The sequence below is a fragment of the Anser cygnoides genome, chromosome 1 (assembly GCF_040182565.1).
Source record: "Anser cygnoides isolate HZ-2024a breed goose chromosome 1, Taihu_goose_T2T_genome, whole genome shotgun sequence".
NCBI classification, from domain to species: domain Eukaryota; kingdom Metazoa; phylum Chordata; class Aves; order Anseriformes; family Anatidae; genus Anser; species Anser cygnoides.
The window spans coordinates 140,501,491-140,523,939 of record NC_089873.1 but is presented as its reverse complement, the minus strand read 5'-3'; the positions used below and the strand labels follow the sequence as shown (position 1 = coordinate 140,523,939).

At 38.1% G+C, this 22,449-nt stretch overlaps 1 protein-coding gene across 1 annotated transcript in view; it reads left to right on the top strand.

Annotated features, from left to right (window-relative positions):
* GABRG3 (gamma-aminobutyric acid type A receptor subunit gamma3) overlaps nt 1-22,449 on the top strand; it is a 345,355-nt gene that overhangs the window by 279,300 nt on the left and 43,606 nt on the right. Inside the window, exon 6 of the mRNA XM_013180809.3 lies at nt 6,299-6,436. Within this exon, the coding sequence (XP_013036263.1) occupies nt 6,299-6,436 (138 nt within the window). The remainder of the gene's footprint in view (nt 1-6,298; nt 6,437-22,449) is intronic.

Sequence of the window (22,449 nt, the reverse complement as noted above, 5' to 3'; positions counted from 1 at the left end):
AAGCTAATCACCTTCATTTGTGAACAGAGAGAACTCAATCTGCATTAAACTGCAAGTTGCTTTTTTTTTTCCATAGGTCCTAAGTAAACACAAAGAAATGTCTCAGTTCTCTTACCCTACTTCTCTCTACCCTAATAGGTTCATTCTGAAAAGACATAATGAAGCTTCTATATCCCCTATTTTTATTTTATTCTACCTTAAACGAGTCGAAATGGAACTTTGCACTTTCTGTGATAAAGTTTTGCTTAATAAATGCATGCAGTGTCATTTTTAATGGGGGAACCTGGAGGATTCTCCTAGTTAAAAGCACATACACCTTCTGAGGACAAACATAAGACACATACAGGATTAGATCACTGTGAAACCTCTACCTCTGAAACACCGAGAATTTAGGATTTTAAACGCAGTTTGCTTTCCAATGAGGAAGCATTTAGAAAGACAGAAAAAAAAAAAAAAAAAGAGCCTAGGCAGCATCTGATTTGCCATCCATAGCATGGTAGCAGAGAAAGTTGCATTTCTGGACTTCATTATCCATTTGTCTGACTGAGGCAGTGTTGATACAAGTCTTCTGATTAGTCTGAATAAAAATTTTGCATCCAAGGAAGCAAAGCGTGCCTGGAAGCAGCTGGCTGCAAGGTGTAAAGGGCTACCTCAAATGGCCTGCATATAATTATGTCAGGGCATCCTTCCCTCTCTGGAATATGTTCATCGGCAGCAGTTCAGTCTACCACACTCCCTCCATGTCTGTGGTGTAAACTGAGTACTAGCTGATGGTGACAGCTTGTCTGTCAGATCACACTTTCTCCTGACTTTGAATGTATCTCTAACACCCCTGGAAAAGCAGAACATTCCCAGAATCCAGCTATGTTTTTCAAATATATACTCCAGTCACAAGCATCAGCCTCCTGGCAGATACTTAACTGAACTGATTCTTCATTTCTTGCTCCCCCCACATTTTCAGCTTTGCTTCTGCTTTCATTAACTCCTCATTGCACACTCTGGGCATATAAATTTTTCTAAGGCTAGGAAGGAGAGATGAGTTTCCTTGTTTCATTATTCTTTCTGCTACAAGCGGGGTCTGCCTGTGTTATATTTGAATACTAAGTGTGAAGAACCAGCAGTAAAAAAAAAAAAAAAAAGTCTGAAAAGTCGAAAGCGTTTTTTTTTTTTTCTTCTTCTTTTTATTTTTTTTTCTTTCCATGTCTCTCATTTTTATTATCTTTAGGAGGACATGTTTCCAATAAAAGATTTTTTGGATGGAATTTTGTTCTTTCAGTTTTCTGTGTCCTTTTTGATATGACCCTTTTTCTGCTATCTTCCTTCCTTCTATACCCTTGCTAAAATAGATTCATTATCACAGAAAAAAGGTAACACAAAGAAATCAAGCATTGATCAGAGATGCCCAAAGCCGCAACAGCACTGGGGAAATCAAGATTAGAGGCAGTATGTACTAGTAGGCATGGATACATCAATGCTCATATTATGGAAGTTGCTGATTTTTCATCAGGACTGATTCCTATAGCAGATGTTCTTCAAGTACCACTTGACACCATTTTTCTCTGCTACCTTGTGACTGCACACATCTTATCCAGCCTGGTGATATTTCTGGTCTTGACCATTTCTCCAGCAGTTTGGTAGAGGCTTCTGTGCAAACTACTTAGTCTCCAGAGAAAGTGGAACAGTATGAGCATGAAGAATGAAGTTTAACTATTTTTAACCTGTCAGTTATAAATGATATGGTGGTGATGTGAGAAGATGTGGTAACATGACTTCAATTATTCCAATAATAAAAGGGAAATAAAACAAAATCCACACACTCTGACAGGTTGTCATGACAATTTGCCTTTCTGTTTTAATAAGTTTACCTCCCAAACAGCAAAAAATGCATTTATTACTTACCCATGTTTCCATTATTGGAGTTAAAATCAGTGGTACACTTTGAAAACATATATGTTTAAGCCTTTGAGTGAAACAACAAGGTACCAATCATTTATATCAACTGGAATAGCCATTAAGTATGTTTGGTGAAAGTAAACAGGAGGTACTACATGGATACATCTTACAGGTCTCTTAAAGAAATAAATTCAACAATTTTTTTCTTGATTTGCTTTTACAAATGCATGTAAGTGCCAGTCTTACAAAAAAAAAAAAAAAAAAAGGGTTCAAGGTGATCTCTCTAAAACTCTTTGGTACGTTCGAATACAAATCTAAAACCTTTGGAAAATATGAATAGCTACAACAGAACATACAAAACTATCAGGCCAAAAAGAGGGAGAACGTAAAGGCACACAAATAAATTAATGGGAGGGTAAATGAAGGTCTTAGGCTGAGCAACTCCTGAGTTGCATATTACCAGAGCTTGTACAGCTGTAACAGAAGTGTCATTTGGTTGTTGGGGTTGTCTTTTTCCCATGCTGTCTCCCTTGCTGACTTACTATCACCCACCGTAAAGCCTCCTTGTGCTCTTGGAGTCTTGCTCTGTTGCAGAATGGATATTCTCACATAACCTAAAGCAAATTGTCAGGTTAAATACACTTGATAGCAATTTGATTAGCATGGATGGCTTGATGCCACAAGGTCAAGAATTTAAGGTAATTTACTGCCATTTGGTATGCTGGTGAACTGCAAGAAAACAGATATTTCTGTAGATAATATATTCATAGTTGTGTTGCAGGCTGAATAGCAGAGGTTGTGTTTTCTTCTGGAAGCACTGAAATCTCCAGGTCTGATATTTTCTAAAATGATACATTTAGAGTGCAAGAAGTAATTAGCCTATATACAAGAAATATTACATATCACCAAGAGCACCATTGTGAACAGTCATCCTCCACAGTCCACTCTGAAAGTTAGATAAATCTTAGGTGTGAAATACTGTCCAAGCAGATGTGTCATTTTTCCATAAGAAATATTATATCTTTTAAATGAACTGAAAAGGAAAGTCACCCAGCACTGGAGCTGAATGTAACAGCAGTTATTTAACAGGTTGAAACAACTCCCATTGAACCACATGTACCTGTCTCCTTTGATGTAAGTAACCCAGCCACTGTAAGAGTAGATGTCAGTATCTGTGGATAAAAGGGACTGTTATTGAAAGTGCATGATGGTCTCCTGAAGTCAATTGCTTACTATCTAATGACAATGAGTAATACTGAAAGTAGTCATTCTCAAATTGAATCTGTCTCTTCTTAGTCAAAAATACAGGAAAAATACCGAATGATGAGAGTCATGAACTTGCTCCTGACTATGTGCTGCTTGTGCCAGGACAAATAGCTATGCCTTGGTTCATTTAACAGCAAGTTTCATGTATTACTGACACTGTAATGAATTTTAGGTGGGCTGCCCATGGGATGAAGAAAAAAGACCAAAAAATAGGAAGAATTATAGAATCATCTGGGTTGGAGAAGACCCTTAAGATCATCAGATCCAACCTAACAGTACCAAGTCCACTACTAAACCATGTCCCTAAGCACCACATTGATGTCTCTTAAATATCTTGGATGGGACTCCACCACTTTTCTGGGCAGCCTGTTCCAATGTTAGACTGCCCTCTCCATGATGAATTTTTTCCTGATATCCAATCTAAACCTCCTCTGGCACAACTTGAGACCATTTCCTTACTTCCTATCACTTGTCACTTGAGAAAGGAGACCAACATCCTCTTGCTGCAGCCTCCTTTCAGGTACCTATAGAGAGCAATGAGGGCTCTCCTCAGCCTCCTCTGCTCCAGATTAAACCTCCCCATTTCCCTTAGCTGCTCCTTATATATCTTGTTTTCTAGTCCCTTCACCAGCTTTGTGGCTCTTCTCTGCACATGCTCAAGCAACTCTATATCCTTCCTGTAATGAGGGGCCCAAAACTGAACACCGTACTCAAGATGTGGTCTCACTAGTGATACATACAAAGGGGCAAAGAAGTTGAATTAAAGACTAATTGACACTTTTTTTTTCAGTAAATCTTGGAAGAAAAGTAAAATGTTTATTTTAGATCCATCTAAAATAATATGTTTAAAAAAAAAATGTTACTTCCAGGATACTTGAAATATTTTTACTTGCAATAATTATGGTGAAATCTTAATAAAAGAAAATAAAAGAAAAATATAGCTTTGAAGTTAAAAATTTAAAGATTTAATTTTTTAAATGTCTGAGTGAAATACTTCAGAGCTGAAATATTTAATTATGAATATGTCACATGAAATATGTTGACACTTACCACTCTTCCTAAACCGCTCTTTCCTTCCAAAATATTAGTGAACTCAGTGTGTCACCAAAGAAAGTTCCATACTCTCTGGAGTTATCTCTTGCTGATCAAATTTCTCCTGTCATAACACAGACACAAACCCACTTTTTTAATATCCTAATATTTTGGTGTCCTCAATGTGATTTTTGTGAGAGAATATTTTTGAATTCACCTGAGAAAAGGGGCCCTGCCTGCTACAAAATCTGCAAATTAGTGCTTTGGGCAACAAGTTCTGCAGCATGAGCTGATGCAGGGAGTGCAAGAGGGCAGTGGTTTCATTTCCTCTGTATCAGGAGGCACATATATGCTAGGATGTAGAATTAGGACCCAGAACACCTTGGCAGCCTCCCTTGTAATCCCAATACTGCTTTGAAGGGAAGGGGCAATTCTGCCATTGCCACCTGGTGTGAGAACACAGCAGCATGGTGAGGAGAACATCTGATGCCTTTTCTGTCCTGAACTCTGGGGACAAAAGTATCCAAATTAAACCAAGTTAAGAAGTCTCCTAAGGTAAAATGTAGGCCTTTCAGTTAGACAAGGACATTGGTTAGAAATGTGATCAGAGTGCTCAGCCAAATAGGAGCCAGGCTCAAGGAGATTTCAGAGGATTCATGGCTAAGGTCACCAGACCCTGAAAAGCCCTCTATTCTTTCACTGTACCTCTGCATCTTCTGCCATAATCTGCCAGTCAAAAAAGAAAAAAAAAAATAACCTTTAAATCAATCTCACAAACTGGCACAGTAGAATTGGCAGTGAAAATTGCTTGGCAGCAAGAGATCTTGTGCAGAATGGCAGGGCTTGTGCTTGTTATTCTGTTGGGTTCTTCATGTGTTGTTTATTTACATTGATGGAAAATATGTGAATGTTACATTTTGAATTAACACATAGTAATTTTCTACAGATTAGAACTGAGGGACTTGTGGGTATTTTTCATGCTGTGCTATGAAAAGGGTTAAATAAGGTCATGTACACCTTATAACAATGCCCCAGTGGGATGGAACTTTAAACAAGATGACAAAATCACATATAGGAACACATCAAAGAAGTAGCACCATGACGACAGAAGCTGTTTTGCAACATAAATATCAAAACCTATTAGTATCTGATGGGAAAAAAATACTGATGAGATAGGTATATTAACTGCCTATTGTTGTTGTTAGGTTTTTAATTTGTTTTGTAATCTACACCTACTATATTAATTATTAGATGAATAGGAATGCATTGGATTATGCATTAGAGAACAATCTAGTCTTAACTGTTGTGGGCATGTTGTTGTTTTCTAGATGGTCTATTATTATGATTAGGGCTGGTTGAAAATTTTCTGTTGGACTCCTATTGGAAAATGCCAGTCTTACAAAAAAGGGAAATTAAATATTGGCATGAGAATTAATTCTGTTTTCTAAGCTCTAAATTGATAAAGGAAGACTTTCAGAAGTTATTTCAGCCGTGTAGATCAGGTGATGCCTTGTTAAATACCGTGGCCTTTAGAAGTAAGATGATGGCATAATCATTTTAAAAATCCCAGGCTAATTAAAAAATTCACAAGTTTTTGCATTGTTTTGAGCTCATTTCGGAAGTACAGTAGCACACATACCATTAGAACTATTATCACATTTAAAACAATCTGTCATTTTCAATTGTTTACATCTTCACCACCACCATTTATTTATTTTTTCCTTCTATTAGTTTGCACAAGTTATTCAGAATATATGTAAAGCAGTATATTTAATGTGTCTGGATGTCTGGACTTCAAATTAGTATAATCAATGGCATCCCTGAAGAAATCTACTTCTGATAGAACAAATCAGATTTTTTTTCCATTGGGAAAAAAATCACAACAACAACAACAACAACAACAAAAACGATCATGGAGAATCATAATGTGCCTCGAATTACAGCTCTATTTTTGTGTGCCATATTACTCTTTTGTTGAATACTGCCACCAAAATCACTGACAAAGCATCAGATCAGAAACTGAGTTGTTCTCAGATATCAGACAGATACTTTTATACATCACCCTTTGTATGAAATAATATGTATATAAGTATTTATTTATTTTTAGATGGCTATCCTAAAGAAGAAATGATTTACAGATGGAGAAAAAACTCAGTGGAGGCTGCTGACCAGAAGTCTTGGAGACTCTATCAGTTTGACTTTATGGGTCTCAGAAATACTTCAGAAATTGTGAAAACTTCTGCAGGTAAGAATAACACAAATGGCAGTGCTTATTTTAGAAAACTAAATATTTCAAAATATTTATTCCAAGTTTGCTTTCATTCAAATGTAAGTTGATTGTCATGTGTATCAATGTTCACATAAGACCTCTAAAGTGAAGACTTTAAAACTGTTGGCTTTGGTTAACTTCCTTTTTTTTGGTTAACTTCATTTTCTTTTTCTTTATTCTTTATGTAATTTCACAAACTGAAGAATAAATGATACCTTGGCATGGCTGTTTGTTATATACTTAAAGTTTTATATTATTCTCAGTTAAGTTTATTTAAGCCATTCCTGCATTGAGACACACGTCTTCACCATAAATTAAAGATTTTAAGCACAATGGTAGGGTTAGTGATGCTAGATACTTTCTTGAGTAGTTAATCATTTAGCCATAGGCTTAGTATTTTTCTTGATATTTCAAAGGCACTCTGTTTCTCAGCTGATAAATGCCTTTGTTAATGACCTTACTGACTGATTGTAATTAAAATCTAATAATGCCTCTTTTATTTCTTCAGAAATCTTACTCTTTCTTATAACAACAGCAACATGGCTAAAAAGATGTTTAGATAGCACATGTTAGTTGAGCTGGATAAGTTCTTATGAAATTCAAACACTATCGAAACTTTATGGATGATTGAAGTAAGCTTCATGATTACTCTGATTCTGTAGTAAGCTCCATGGTTATCATTTGGTAAGTCTTCTCTCAGCCAGAGACCTATTAGAAGTAACCACCTGCTTAACTGATGGTAAATTTTTGAAAATCCAATTATTATTATTATTTTATATTTAAGCAGTGTTATGTTACAATTTGGGAAACACTGTGAACAATTCATAAAAATGATTAATCTCTGAAATTACTGCTGTTGGGTGATTGCCTACCAACTGACATTATTAATGTATCCTCAGGACTAGATAGCAACTTTTATTTATTTATTTATTTATTTTAATGAAACATCACTAAAGCTTTATCAAATATTTTGTGTCGGTAGTTTAGCAGATCAAAATGTTGCAAGCATGTAAAAGTTTTTTATGTTATGAATACAAATCCTTGAAGTCTGTTTCTTAGGAATGCAAATTTCTCAGGTGAGTTATCCATAAATTGAACCAGGAGCTGGTGGATAACAATAAAGTACAAAATAACAACTCATTAAAGGATCTATATGTAGAATCATATAGTCATTGAGGTTGGAAAAGACCTTTGAGGTCATCAAGTCCAATTATCAGCCTGACCTACTAAGTCCCATCGCTAAACCATGTCTCAGTGCCACTAAGGCAGGCACGTCAATTAATGCTGCAGCATGCAGGTCATTGGAAGGAATAGTAGGAATGGGAAAGTCCTGTTTTTCCTGCTTTGCTCACACCTGGAGCAGTCATCTTGAGTTTGAGTGAAGAATAGCTAAACACACATGCAAGAATTACACAGCTGGCCATATTAAGATGTTGATAGTGTCTTGGTAAACAACTAGGCCTGTCAACCTCTTGCTTTGCACAGGACAAAACCACTTTTAGGTTCATATTCAAGTGAGTAAATAGTTAACACGGAACGAAGAAAAATGTATTTTCTATGTTCTTTTTGAGGCCCTCAGCAACCTAGGGCCCGGAGTATGGAAAATTAACTGGTACATTGGGAAATCATGAGCATGCCTTATGCTATAATGCAAGGATTCCTAAAAGGAGGGTGGGGCACAAAGCCCACCTGGGACTGTGGAATATGTCTCAGAGGCAAAATTTAAGATATTTCTGTGACTACCTGCAGTGAGCACAGAAGTGTATGCATAACAGGGAGTCTGTGTTGGGGCTGCCCCTACAGTAATGTGGACATAGGTGCCCCCTCGGTTTTGAGCTGCTCCCTGGAGATGCCACTTCCCATGGACTAGCCTCTGGGAGCCTGTAGATGTCCTACCAGTCACCATCCTTTTGCAGTGTGGAGACAAGAAAAGCAGCATTGTTTAGAGTGCAACTCAGGAAATTGTTCAGACTTATGAGATGGAGTTGGGAAAAGGAAAGCAGGCAGAATACCAACAGCAGCTTCCTGACAATGAGAGCTACTAAACTGTCATCTGCTCCTCCTCAGGGAAATTACGGAAACTACTATTATACAGGACAAAGTAGACCAGACAAAGTGTGAGAAAACGTACTGCAGGCAATAGTCCTCCACAGTCCTCCACTAACAGAAGATGGATTCAAAAGCCTAATATCTCTTTTTGCTTCTAACTTACATCCTTCTGCTGTTTTATGACACTATTACTTCTCAGTAAAGTGTGTGTTCATCTATAATATGGGAGCTGCCACAGCGTTACCTACCTGTATCCAGTTCAGATGTACTTTTTTAGCTCCTTTTCAGCAGAGTTACAGTGATAATGAAGACAGGTCACACTGACCACATGGCAACATGTTGCTTTTCTTCCAGTATTTGTATAAGCCAGTTCATTTTCCCCAAATGACTAGATTTCGTACTCAGCAGAGTTCTGCTAGTTGATATTATTTGTCTTCTTCCCCGCCCTCCCCCCCCCCTTTTTTTTTTCCCCAAACATTTAAATAACCCTTATGTTAATCTGGCAATTTTGGAGTTATACAGGTAGGAAGCCAGCTGTAACAAAGACTATGTCTGAAATCTAAGCAAGATGAGAAATGCTGTCATAATGCTGTCATATTCTACCTTGTGCCAGCAATGAGTTAAAGCATTAACATAGTGGTGTGCTTTACACTTGCAAGAAGACTGTCCTTTCTTATAATAACTCGTCAGCCAGGAAAAGTTTTCATGGCCATCTGGAAGAGGTACTCATCTTTTTTTTTGAGGATGATTTTGAATTTCATGCCAAGATACACACATAACCTGATTAATACCTACTGCATCTGATGAACACATGGAATACACAGCAGAGCTCACTGTGCTGGTGCTGTCACCATGCACCTTTACACCCTAAGCAAGCTCTCACTGTTAGGTGATGTCAAACTAATTCACAAGTATGGGAGAATTCCCCTGTTGCCATCTGGCAAGATACTCATATACTATAGTAAGAATAATTCTCATGCTACAATGTCAAATAAGGTTTATAAAGATAATTAAAGTAGAGGGAATACTAAACCACCTGGCACTGAGCTGTGAAAAAAAAAAGAAAAAAGAAAAAAAGGAACTGCATATAAGGAGAAAAACGTGAAATTTTAAACTTGCAAATCATCCAATGGAAGGGTGATCAAGAAAACCAGAGAGAGAGAGAGAGAGAGAGAGTCATAATTTAGAGACATCACTGTGTGTTTACAGTAAATTATAGAGTCACAGAATGGTTTGGGTTGAAAGGCGCCTTAAAGATCATCTAACCCCAACCCCCCTGCCATGGGCAGGGACACCTTCCACTATATCAGGTTGCCCAAAGCTCCATCCAACCTGGCTTTGAACAATTCCAGGCAGGGGGTATCCACAGCTTCTCTGGGCAACCTGTTCCAGTGCTTCACCACTCTCTGAGTAAAAAATTTCTTCCTAATATCTAATCTAAACCTATCCTCTTTTAGTTTAAAACCATTAGCCCTTGTCTTACCACTACATGCTTTGACAGAATCCCTCCCAGGCTTTCCTGTAGTACCCTTTAGGGACTAGAAGGCCACTATAAGGTCTCCCTGGATCCTTCTTTTCTCCAAGCTGAACAACGCCAACCCTCTCAGCCTGTGTTTAAACAAGAGAGGTGCTGCAGCTCTCTGATCTTTCTCATGGCCTCATTCTAATACATCCATATCCTTCTTGTGCTGGGGGCCCCAGACCTGAACACAGCACTCCAGGTAGGGTCTCATGAGAGCAGAGGGGGAGAATCACCTCCCTTGATCTTCTGGCCACACTTCTTTTGTTGCACCTCAGGGAATGGTTGGCTTTCTGGGCTGCAAATGCGTACTGTTGGCTCATATAGATGTGTTCATCCACCAGTACCCCATGGTCCTTCTCCACAGGACAATTCTGTGTCCAGTCAACACCCAGCCTGTATTCTTGTTTCTGATTGACCCAGCCCAGGTGCAGGACCTTGCACTTGGTCTCTAATTTTCACCCATAAGCTCTCAACCTGTGTGTTGCTGTTCTTCAAAGACAGCTCCATGCAGTCAATCCCATTTTTTCTTTTCTTTTCTTTTCTTTTTTTTTTTCATAGAGGGCAACTCCTTCACCTTTCCTTCTTCACTTTTCCTCCTGAATAGTTTATAGCCATCAATTGCAGCACTCCAGTTGATTGATTTGTCCCACCAAGTTCCAATCAAATCAGTTTTCCAGCTGGGCAGTGGCTACTAGCTCCTCCTGTTTGTTACACTTGCTGTGAGTGGTTGTATAGAGGCACTTAATCTGGACCAACTGTCCATCCTTTTTGACCAAGCCTTTTTTGGACAGCTGAAGGACATTCCTCACTCCTCTGATAGGTGCACTCTTCCACCCTATTGCTCACAAACATGTGAGTATCCTGGTTTAGGGCCCAGTCACCCATGTTTGTTAGTTTAGGGCCTAATTCACTAAGGCAGCCAGCCTGCCAGAGAAGATTTTCTTTCCTATTCTAGATAGCTGGGCCCCATCTCTCCCCAGTAACCTGTATTCATCAAAATACCTTCCATGACTGCAAAAGTCAAAGCCTTGTTGATGACCATAGCTGGGTAGCCAGGTGTTAAACAGCAGGTTTTCCAGTCCCAGTCTTTCCAGGTGGGAGGTAGGGGGGGAGGGAGGAAAACAAAACCCCTGTCCTCCACCTTACACCCCCCTGAATCATGAGGAGTCCACAAGTAAATCTCATGGAGTGAGCTGTAGCTTATGCTTTTCTGCTCCTGCTTCCCACACACCCCCTCCCAAGGGAAAGCATATTCATTCTTTTTAAACCACTCAATTTTTTACACTGCTAGATAAACACAAAGACCTTGTAGCTACTGAATCGGATTTTCATTTACGTGAAAACTTCTTGGCAGCATGTAAGTTCTATTTATGTTTTTCCTCAGATGCCTTTAGCTTGAGAGATTCTTGCAGTCCAAAGAAGCCTTTACATAAATAAGTTCAAGCTAATTCATCAGAAATAGAAAACACTATAAAAGTTCGCTGTTTTAAACCCTTAATAGCTGATTGTTACAAATGAAATAAGGGGAATCAAAGTATTACTTCATATATTCTAAATAACCCCAAGCAATACCCATACCCAATAAATAGCCATAACTGCTGTCATAAAAAGATATACCTTTGCATACAACAGGTGGGTGACGATTAGTGGAGCCTTCTTGTCATACAACTTCTAATTTGTGTTTTATATTTTGAAATTGCTGTTTCAGCAAGAACCTCAGCTTACGCAATGCTCTCAGCCCTACATCACAGGGCTGCAAAGCAAGGTCAGTATTTGTGTTCACACATTCAGGTAAAGCTCTGTGGGATAATGTTAGTAACAACACATTTTAAAGTACACACTGTTGAAGGAGACATTCAATGGCAAGTAAAAAGCTATCTTAGAATAAGAAAGCAAGCACTGCTTGTATTTTAAGAATATGCAAAGAAATAGCTTTTAGCAGGAGAAGGGAGGAATAAGCATGATTTTATAAGAAGGTCAAATTTCACTGGGGGAGCCCCCATCAGGTCAAGGGGTGGGGCAGGTGGATACAAGCATTAGCTGATACTCCTTGACTTTTTCACAAGAGTAACACATTCCCAGAGATTTATCCACAGGAAGAGATGCTCAGGTGCCTAACTCTTGAGTTAGGTGAGCAAAGAACAGCTGGCTTTAGAAACCATTTCAAACATGAGAAGAGCCAAGCAGTCCCATGGCGTTAGGGGGTTCAGCCAGCAGTCTAACCATCACCCCATAGGTCTGTGTTGGTGAGGCAGGACCACCACCCAACCTGGATATCAGGTTGACAAAGCAAGGCCAGGGTCAGCAGTAAGCAGCTGAGCCCCTCACCATGGGGAAGGGGTTGCAAGGGAGATGGCATAGAAAGATGGTCACAGGCTGATTGGAGCAATTGAAGACTGTTGGCTCACTCACAACAGTAAGCAAGAAAAGATGCACTAGGTGCCATAACTGATGAATATGGGTGAGTCTGTGCATGCTTGTTTTTAATGAACAACCTCTCCTGTACTGGCTAACTAATCTGAGGATATTTACTTAATGAATATTCATGAAGCTCTTTTGTTTTTTAAACATCATCAACTTTTTTTAATGTCCTACTGAGCCCTGATGGTACACCAGAGAGTGCTTGTCATTGGTGTATTCTTCTCAAGACAAATGCGTATTTGTAGTTTTTGTGTTTGTTTTTTTTTTTTCCTTTCTTAAATACCAAATTTGTTGGGATTCACCTCAGCCAGCCATGCTGCACAGGCTGTTGTTAGTTATATGGTATTCAGAAGAAGACAAGTGGAGAAACAAATGCTCCATACCATTTGAAAATAGTGCCCTTTGTTTACTTACATGGCTTTGCAGGAGCTTGGCCTCCTTCTGCCAGGGTATTGCATAATCTCAAATCCTCTGATGGTTAGGGTTTGGTTTCAAGCCCACAACAAACATCTACTCTGGGTTCTCATTATTCCAGATAGCATCCCCTCCTCTTCGAAATAGTGTTCCCTCCTCTCCCCATCCCATCTTGCTTGACTAATGTAAGTGTAGAAGTGGAGAAAGTTAATTGGACTTTTTGTTTTTTTTTTTAATCTGAATGTATGAGTGCAGTTGCAGCTGGATTCCAGGAGCTCTGAACCTGCTTTCCCCTGGTGCCAGACAAAACTTCTGTCTGTCAGGCATCTGTGTGTGGAAAGAGTTAATCACACCTCCACAAAGAGGTAAAACAGCCAATGCTTTTGTTGGGAGAATTATTTGTTGCTCTGCTCTCCAGCTGTTCAGTCCTGTTGGTCCCCTGGCATTTTGAGACTTCAGGTATTCATTCTCACAGTTCTGGGGACTTCCTTTATGTCAGGTAGGTGTAATGATATTCATAGCTCTCCTTGGGCTCTTGAAATTTGGAGTCTGAATTTTAGACCTTGCAAATCTACAATAATGAACTGGACAGGCTGCACTGATGGGCTGAGGTCAACTGCATGAAGTTCAACAAGGCCAAGTGCCGGGTCCTGCATCTGGGGCGTAACAACCCCAAGCAGTGCTACAGGCTGGGAGTTGAGTGGTTGGAAAGCTGCCTGACGGAGAAGGACCTGGGAATACTGGTTGATAGGCAGCTGAATATGAGCCAGCAGTGTGCTCAGGTGGCCAAGAAGGCCAACAGCATCCCGGCTTGCATAAGAAGCAGTGTGGCCAGCAGGTCTAGGGAGGTGATTGTCCCCCTGTACTCGGCTCTGGTGAGGCCGCACCTCGAGTACTGTGTTCAGTTTTGGGCCCCTCGCTACAAGAAGGACATGGAGGTGCCTGAGAGAGTCCAGAGAAGGGCAACGAAGCTGGTGAGGGGTCTGGAGAACAAGTCTTACGAGGAGCGGCTGAGGGAGCTGGGGTTGTTTAGCCTCGAGAAGAGGAGGCTCAGGGGAGACCTCATTGCTCTCTATAGGTACCTTAAAGGAGGCTGTAGCGAGGTGGGGGTTGGTCTATTCTCCCACGTACCTGGTGACAGGACGAGGGGGAATGGGCTAAAGTTGTGCCAGGGGAGGTTTAGGTTGGATGTTAGGAAGAACTTCTTTACTGAAAGGGTTGTTAGACATTGGAATAGGCTGCCCAGGGAGGTGGTTGAGTCGCCATCCTTGGAAGTCTTTAAAAGACGTTTAGATGTAGCCCTTAGTGATATGGTTTAGTGTAGGACTTGTTAGTGTTAGGTCAGAGGTTGGACTAGATGATCTTGGAGGTCTCTTCCAACCTAGACGATTCTGTGATTCTGTGATTTTTTTCCCAAGGTTCATTAAATCAGATTTGGGCTTTCAAAAATCTATGTCTGTCATTTAGACTCATACCTTCTTAAGAAGTTAGGATTCAAACTAAAATCCTGTGTTGATTCTTGAAGCTGAATATAAGTTTTATTAATAGTTCTGTACTATAATCTGGCTGGGATGGAGTTAACTTTCCCTGCAGCAGCCCATACAGAGCTGTGCTCTGCACGTGTAGCTAGAACAGCCCTGGTATCACTCCAGTGTTGTGTCTATTGCTGAGCAGTGCTGGCACCACATCAGGACTCCCTCCAAGACCCCAGAGCCAGCAGGCTGGGGGTGGGCAAGAGGTGGGGAGGCGACATCACAAGGGCAGCTGATTCAAAGGGATACTCCTCACCTTGTGGTGTCACACTCAGCAATAAAAGGTGGGAAAGGGGGGCTCTCGTTATGAAGTTGTCTGTCCTCCCAAACAACCACTATGTGTATTGAGGCCCCACTTCCCAGGATATGGCCAAACATTGCTTGTTGATGGGAAGTAGAGAGTAATTTTTATTTCTCTATATCTGTGCTTCTGCACAGTCTTTGATTTTTTTTCCTCTTCCTTTTCCCTTTAATTAAATTATCCTTATCTCAACCTGTAAGGCTTTTTTTTTTTTCCTTTTTTTTTTTTTCCTTTTTTTTTTTTTTTTCTTTCCAGCATAGTTTCTTCTCCCCCTTTCCTGAGGAGGGTGGGTGAGAGAGCGGTTGTGGTGGAGTTCAGCTGCCCAGCTGGGTAAAACTGCCACAAGGCGATAGAACCATAAGGAGAGAACTGATGCCTTAGGTGTCACACTTCAACAAACTCTGCTGCCCCCATCTCTGTATCATACTCCCCTCTGTTTTCTCACCTTTCTCACCTTATCTACACAAGCACACACATACAGACTCAGACTTGCACATCTTCTGTCCTCATGGGCCCTCATCTGCAGCAGCCCCAGCATTGCCAACTGGCAGGTATCAGGAACACACCCTTTGAAGACCTTGTCCAACTCTCCAGCTCCAGCACCAAAGATATCTCTGCTTGCTTCCTTCACACAGAAGTGCACACCATCCTGGCATTTGCAACTTAGTTTTCTTTCATTTTTTCTGTCTTTTCTGCAGTTTTCTCCTCAGGTTTGTCTTTAATGAAATTCATCAAACCCAGACCTTGCCACTGTAATTGTCTCTGGAATGAGGGTATATTGTTAAGACTTCTTTTCTGACAGTAAATACCAACTCATGAGAAAACAGAAAACTAGTCTCTGATTACAAGAAGATTTAGCAATAATTTTTTCTTTGATTTTTTTTTTTTAATCTCTGATACAATATTTGCAATAAATCAAATTCCAGTTTAGCAGAGAGAATCAACAGTGGCTATATTGACTTTTAAAAGATATTCACATGTCAAATGGTAATCAATCAGCATGAATATTTTGAAAAAACCATAGTTTTTCTAAGTGAAATTTCAACTTTTTTTTTCTTTTTTTTTTACAACAATTTGTCTTGCACTTGTACACTTTGTATGATAGATTCTGATAAGCTTGTCATTAGCCACTGAGGTTGGAAACGTAACAATTAAATGAATGAGTACTAACAATACTTCTATTCCAGTAAAGTGTTTTTCTTTGTTGATTATGAGTTTGACTTACACTTATGAGAATCAAAACTTTTACATCACCCTGCAAATCCAACAGTTGCCCTTCTTATTATAAAAATGTCTCATGTAAGATAGCTATTGAAGAGAGTGATTGACAACCTGATCCATAGCCTACTAAGGTTAATGGAACTTTTAACTGTTGCTGGCCTGGGATAAGGCCCTGAAATGCAGAAGCCTGAAATTAGCTATTTAATGTACAGTTCTCTCTAAGTAATTGTTCAGTCACTTGCGACTAAGAAAGCTCAGCTTAACAATGAGGGAATGGATAACCTGCTCTAGAAACACCTTCCTTCTATTTATGAATAATACAAATGATTATTAGAAATGGTCAAGTGGATTTTATTCTCCATATGTTATGATTGGCAGAACTGCAGGTATAACTGATTTCATTCTTATTCTTTGTCTTGTGGAGACAATTTTGTAGTGTCCCTTGTATAGGCCTTTATTGCTGCAAATGTGGGATAGAGATTAAAAAATAAAGAAATTTTACTTCATGGTAAAAGCAAAAGATAAAAGCAGACAGTGGAAGTCTCAAAGGCAGGTCTTCACCTGCATTTTCTTCTTCAGGGAAAATTTCAGCAGGAAACTATTTTTCCCTTAAAAATCTCCCGTTGTACTTGTTAAGGATCTCAAAATGTCTTTTAAAAAGATTTTCACATTGCATGGAAAATAAATAAATAAATAAACAAAAATACAGCCTTTTCCCATTAGCTTTTTTTTTTTTTTTTTAGAGTTTTCACCTGATAATTCCGTATTTGGAAGTTTCATGTCTGTATAGCTTTAGGATGTTCTTGAATTAATTACTCTTCCATCAGTAATGTTGTATTTGTTGCTCCTCTGGCTTTTATTCCTACTTCTGTGTCATTACACTGCTGTTTTGGTGATTTAGGGTTGGCTCAGTCAAAAATTTTGTATTAATTCAAACTGTGAAGATTTGGTCTTTGCCCAAGGTTACTACAATGTTATCTAAAAGTCTTTCAAAAGCAGCAATTGGACTTAATTTAGAGCTCATAGTATTGCACAGGATGTTATATATTTTACTCACTGCTGAATCTGAGATCTTAATGAGAATTTTAAGATATAAAATTGGATGACTATTCACATGTAGCAGAAAGGTGGAAGTGGCTTTTTAGATTTTAATTTACCATACATTAGAAAAAGTGTGTCACATACTAGTTAAATGCTAGCACGGTCTCTCTAAATTTAACATTTACTCTTTCACATCAGGTCATGTTTCAAGATTCCTACCATGTGGTAATTTGTAGGTCTTTGCCTCTAGGACCCTTTCCTGCAGCTAATATTCACAACATTTGTACCTTGTTCCTAATAACTACTACATTTCAATCAACACCTTCTGTGAGGTAGTTACATTGGCAAGAACCAAAATCTGTTCTATGAACAGTTGCTGGATGATGGATTTATCCCAATGTACATCTTTCCATTACCTGCCGTAGAGGCTGGCAAGTAGGAGCTACGATGTCAGATAGCTCAGGAAATAGTACAGGACAGGAATAAGTGTTTAGGAAGTTTTCAAACCTTCCTATTCAACAACAGTATTGATATGGGACAACACGCCTCAGCATTCCTGAAATGTGAGGAAGCCTATCCTGACCAGGGCTACCACAGCATCCCACTGCAAACCAGAAGCAAGAACCCTTGCCGCTTGTGCCAAGTTTGGCAGTGACAAAATCTGAGCTGGCGTCAGCCAGGATTCATTGTGGTGTTTACAAAAGAAACTTAGCAGAAGATACCAAAATAGCTTATCATCCATTATGTCAGAGAAACAATCTTAGTCATCTTGAGACAAACTGAAGGTGTGGACCTGTTTCATTATTTCACAAGAAGAAAATACATAATCCCAAGTGTGGATAGGTAGGTGGCATCAAGCCAAGGATCTCAAAACACTCAAGTGACTCCTACTATGTTCTCCCAATGTCTCTGCTTCTGAGCAGATGAATCATCCTGAATACATTTCCTTTTTGAATCAGCCTTGCAAGTTGAGTCCATTTAGTCTTTTTATACCTTGTCACACTAAACATTGGTAGAACAATATCCTTGGACAATATCCTTATATAGTGGACAATAGCCTTATATAGAAAAATTCTGTATGATAGTGAGGCATTTTCTTGTCAGTCTGTTTTTCAGACCTTTCCCCATTCTTCAGAACATTATCATCTTGTGTTTATCCCTACTGGAGAGGAAAATCAAAATTGTCTTTCTGATTTGACCTCTGAAGACTGGCATTTGGAAAACTTTCAGTTATGTTCCCCCCCAGTGTGAAGGCTTCACAAATTCATCTACTTTTTCTTTCTTTAACAGAAACAGTCCACAGCTACATTTGTGGTACTTGTTTTAAGTACTCTTAGTTCCGGGAAGTTCCCTTCAGTTTATTCAGTTTTTTCAAGCCTGCCTTGAACCTGGGGAACACAATCCCCACTCCCCCACACACACACCAAGAACAAAACAATGTACAGTTTTGTACATAAGGAGAATAATGTATTTTTAATTAAGTATAAAATAAAGATTTTCATCTGAGAAGTACAGAACCACCACCTACATTCTAATTCAATTCACTATCAAACTTAATTGCAGGCCTCCTACAAGTAGGAGCAGTTAGAGTGAAAAAACATCTAAGGAGTTTTCTGCTCTTCATGTTCACAGCTTCAGGCATGTCTTTTGCATACTATAAACAGTGTGCCAAATTATTCCTTCAGTACTATTGGTTCAAAACATAAATTTTCTTAGAATAGTGATGTAGAAGAATCATAGAAGAATTATAAAGCAGCTCACAGAGAAAAAAAGAATATACATTTTATACATCGTTCACTAGATGGAGGCTGCTAAAAGCATGTAAGGATGTTAAAAATGCTTTGAATTTCCTATACATCTTCATGCAGTAGTTGCATACTTGTCAAAATGATGAATAATTTTAGGCAAAGCTGAAGCCAAACTTCTGGATCATAGTTTTAATCTGTGTCTTGGTCCACTCTTGTTTGAATTCCTCTCCATCTAGTCTTTTTTCTTTTTTCTTTTTTCTTTTTTCTTTTTTCTTTTTCTTTTTTTTCTCTTTTTCTTTTTCTTTTTAATAACAATACCTCCCAGGAAACAAATATTGTTAAACATATGTCTACTAATACGAAATACTGGTACAAATGTCTTTTGTATTAATTCAAATTTACAGACTCCAAATACAAGCTGTTTATTTTATCCTTATTCTTAAGTTCTTCCTCTGAGATAAAGCATGTCTGTTTGTTTTTCTAAATGATTCCTTTAAAAAGAGGAAACCTTGGTAAATGGTGCCTGTGTTAACATGATAGAAAAATAGAAGCACATTTAAATGTGAAGAATAATTTGTTGTAGCTTCTTCTTATTTATGTGAATAGATAGATTAATTCTTGAGGCCATGTCTTGAAGAGCACTTCTGTGAAAACTGAGTCCTTGAGTAGATCTGAACAGTGCCTGCAAGTATCTCCCCAGAAGACTCTGAACTTCAGGTCACTCCTGGCTTTACACATCTGGAATTAATTAATCTCTCTCAAGCTGTCTCCAGGCTGTGTCAACCCATGGCACAGGCCTCATCAGAAGCTTTCAAGGAACCATCTTGGGCTCTCTTTTCTGCTTGAAGTCACCAGAAACATTGAAGCAGAGAGGCTGCATAGTGCAGTGGGACTACCCCATCTGCAACAAAGAGCATCCCTGAAGAGTACTCTCAATACTGGGCTGATGAAATTCCCCTCCGTCAGCCTCAGGGAACCCTAGCAAGGGTGCAGAGCTGACTTTTAGCTTCCTCGACCTTCAGTTAAAGTAGCTGACAGCTGCTTTGGTGTTGCCACTCTACTCTGTAGTTACAGTTTTAGAAACTTTGGATTTAGTCATATCATCTGAGATAACAGAAGTCCCTTTTGCTCAGTTGTAGGCTCATAACTCATTTCAGGCTAAGGCCTGTTATACAAGATGCTTAATCCCATTCTTTAACATCATACATTTAAAAATCAGATCCATGGTGAGATTTACAGAAAAAAAAAAAAGGATTACAGGATGATAATAAATACCCAATCTTCCAGAAATAGAGGATTTCTTTAAACATAATGAAATGTTTTTCCATTGTCACAACCTTAAAATAAAACTGCATTTTATGCAGGTTTAATTCCTTTGTGCAAAACCTAAAATCCCACCACCACCACCAAAAACAAATACAATAAATAATGTCTTAGGACAGGAGAACTCCTGAGAAGTTCAGAAATTATAGCAAACAATACATTTTTCATTGCTCCTGTTTTCTGTAACTTCTGATTTTCTCAGATATTGGGCTGCCAGTAGGCCCCCTTTACGCCATATACTTGAAACAATTTCTAAAAATATGAGTACCACTAGCAATTATTCTGCACCTGCTTCTCGGTCCTCCTGAGGAAAGAGGAAATTACTACCATAGTTTCATCTGAGCTTAAACCAAGAAAAACATCCCAATACAGTTTCAAACATGCTAATACCTTATTAAGCATTGCATTATAAGGTAACTTCTGCCTAACAAAACTCCTGGAGATAAACCTTTTTTGCAAGTCCATGAATTCAAAAATAAATGCACACTTCCTCCACTGCTTCCCAAAGTGTTTAACAAACTGGCAATAAATAAATAAATAAATAATAATTAAAAAAAAAAGAAAAAAAAAGAAAAAGAAAAATAGATCTTAAGTGCTGCACCTTACAGAAGCAATAACTTCTTGAAGAATATTGTAAATGAGACTTTGCTTAGTCAAAGTCAAAGACAATCAAAAGCCAATTTTCCCATTGCTCTGAAAAAAAATAAAATACAAAATAAAAAGAGAATGAGAGAGAGAGAGAGAGAATTTTGAAGCCACAAATTTCTTAAGGTAATTCCGCTTTGACAGTAAGATTTTTGTAAAATTCTATCAATAGTATTTAAGGTATTTTTTAATTATTGATGCTGGCTCACCAAAATAAATAAATAAATAAATAAAAAGGGAAGACATAAAATGAATTGATTGCTTACTGTAAGCTTCAAGCTGATATAAGGTAGATGATGTAAAATGCCATTATCGCTTTTAGCATTTCTTCAGAAAGCTAATCTGAAATACAGCAATGATGAGGTAACTTTAACATTACGCATTTCAGAAAGGTCTTCATCTTATATTATTTCATTTGAATTTCTGTAAGTAAAGAAGGCCATAAGTCATTCCAGAGCAGAATTGAATAAGAAAAGAATAATGTTGAAGATTTTTCCTTTGCATTCATGGTTTTGATTCATGTAATTCATAAATCTTTTTGCACATTAACACATGAGTTTGCCATTTTTTTGTTACTTCCTATTTGCTTTGTTCTTAAAGTCATTTGTTATTCTCCGATTTAGGAAAGCTGTCTTCCAGTTAGGCACAGATAATTAAATTTTGGTCTACAAATCATTAATTTTTTTTTAACAACAGTAGAGTTAAATTATTAGTTGAAGCTATTCAGCAAATACTAAACAAATAACAACAAATCCATTTGGCAATAGTCAAGGTGAATTTGAGAATGATATGTTAACCAAAAAGGAGATGAGATCTTCTTTAGCCTATCACATTTAATTATAATCTTAAAATTTTAATAATAGGATGTGGTTCTGCAAAAGTGTAGTTTATGACTCCATGTATTGGATGAAAAACACCACAGACACATTGTAAATAGTACAGATCACTAATAATTTCTCTATGACAGTTCAGGTGTGGTCAAAAATGCTGGTTTTTCTCTGCGTTGACCAATTTTATGCCAGTTCCACACTCAGCTTTCCAAACCTACCCTTCAGGTCTCTTTGCTTGCTTTTTTTTCTCCTTCCCACTTCTTTATCATTTTCGCCCTGTTCCCCACCACGTCATATTCCCAGACATCCTGTTACCAACACTGGATATTTAGATCACTTTCTATCAAAAAGAAAAAAGGAAACATATTTTTAACTGGTTACTTAAGTGAACTTTTAAAGATTTTCCTCCCTCCTCTACTTTCCCTCTCATTATTATTATTATTATTATTATTATTATTATTATTATTATTATTATTAATGGTCTTTTGTCATTTGCAGCTTTTCACACTTCAAAATCAATTTGGTAAACTACTTAAGAGGTAGATTTTCTTTTACTTTGCTTAAAATCAGGAAAATGGGAAGAAAGAGATGTGGTAGAGGACTGCTTCTCTCTTCCCTTGAACCTTGTGCAGTAACTTTTGCTTATTTAACAGAAATGTAAAAATAACAACCAATCACAATGCAGTATTTAAAATATTTTTATCTAGGTTTGCATGACTTCATAAAAAGCCAAGAGAACAGGGTTTCAGCCTCAGTATTTTTACTATATGTAATTTAAGGATACTTGTTTTCTACTATAAAACTATAAATGTGTTTATACCATTTTTCACTACAAAAAAATGAGTGTACAATGATTTGCAGTATTGGAGACAGAAGAAAATGGAAAAGAGGGAAGATTTATTTGTTTCACTGCAGTACAGAAAATTTGAGATTTGCATCTAG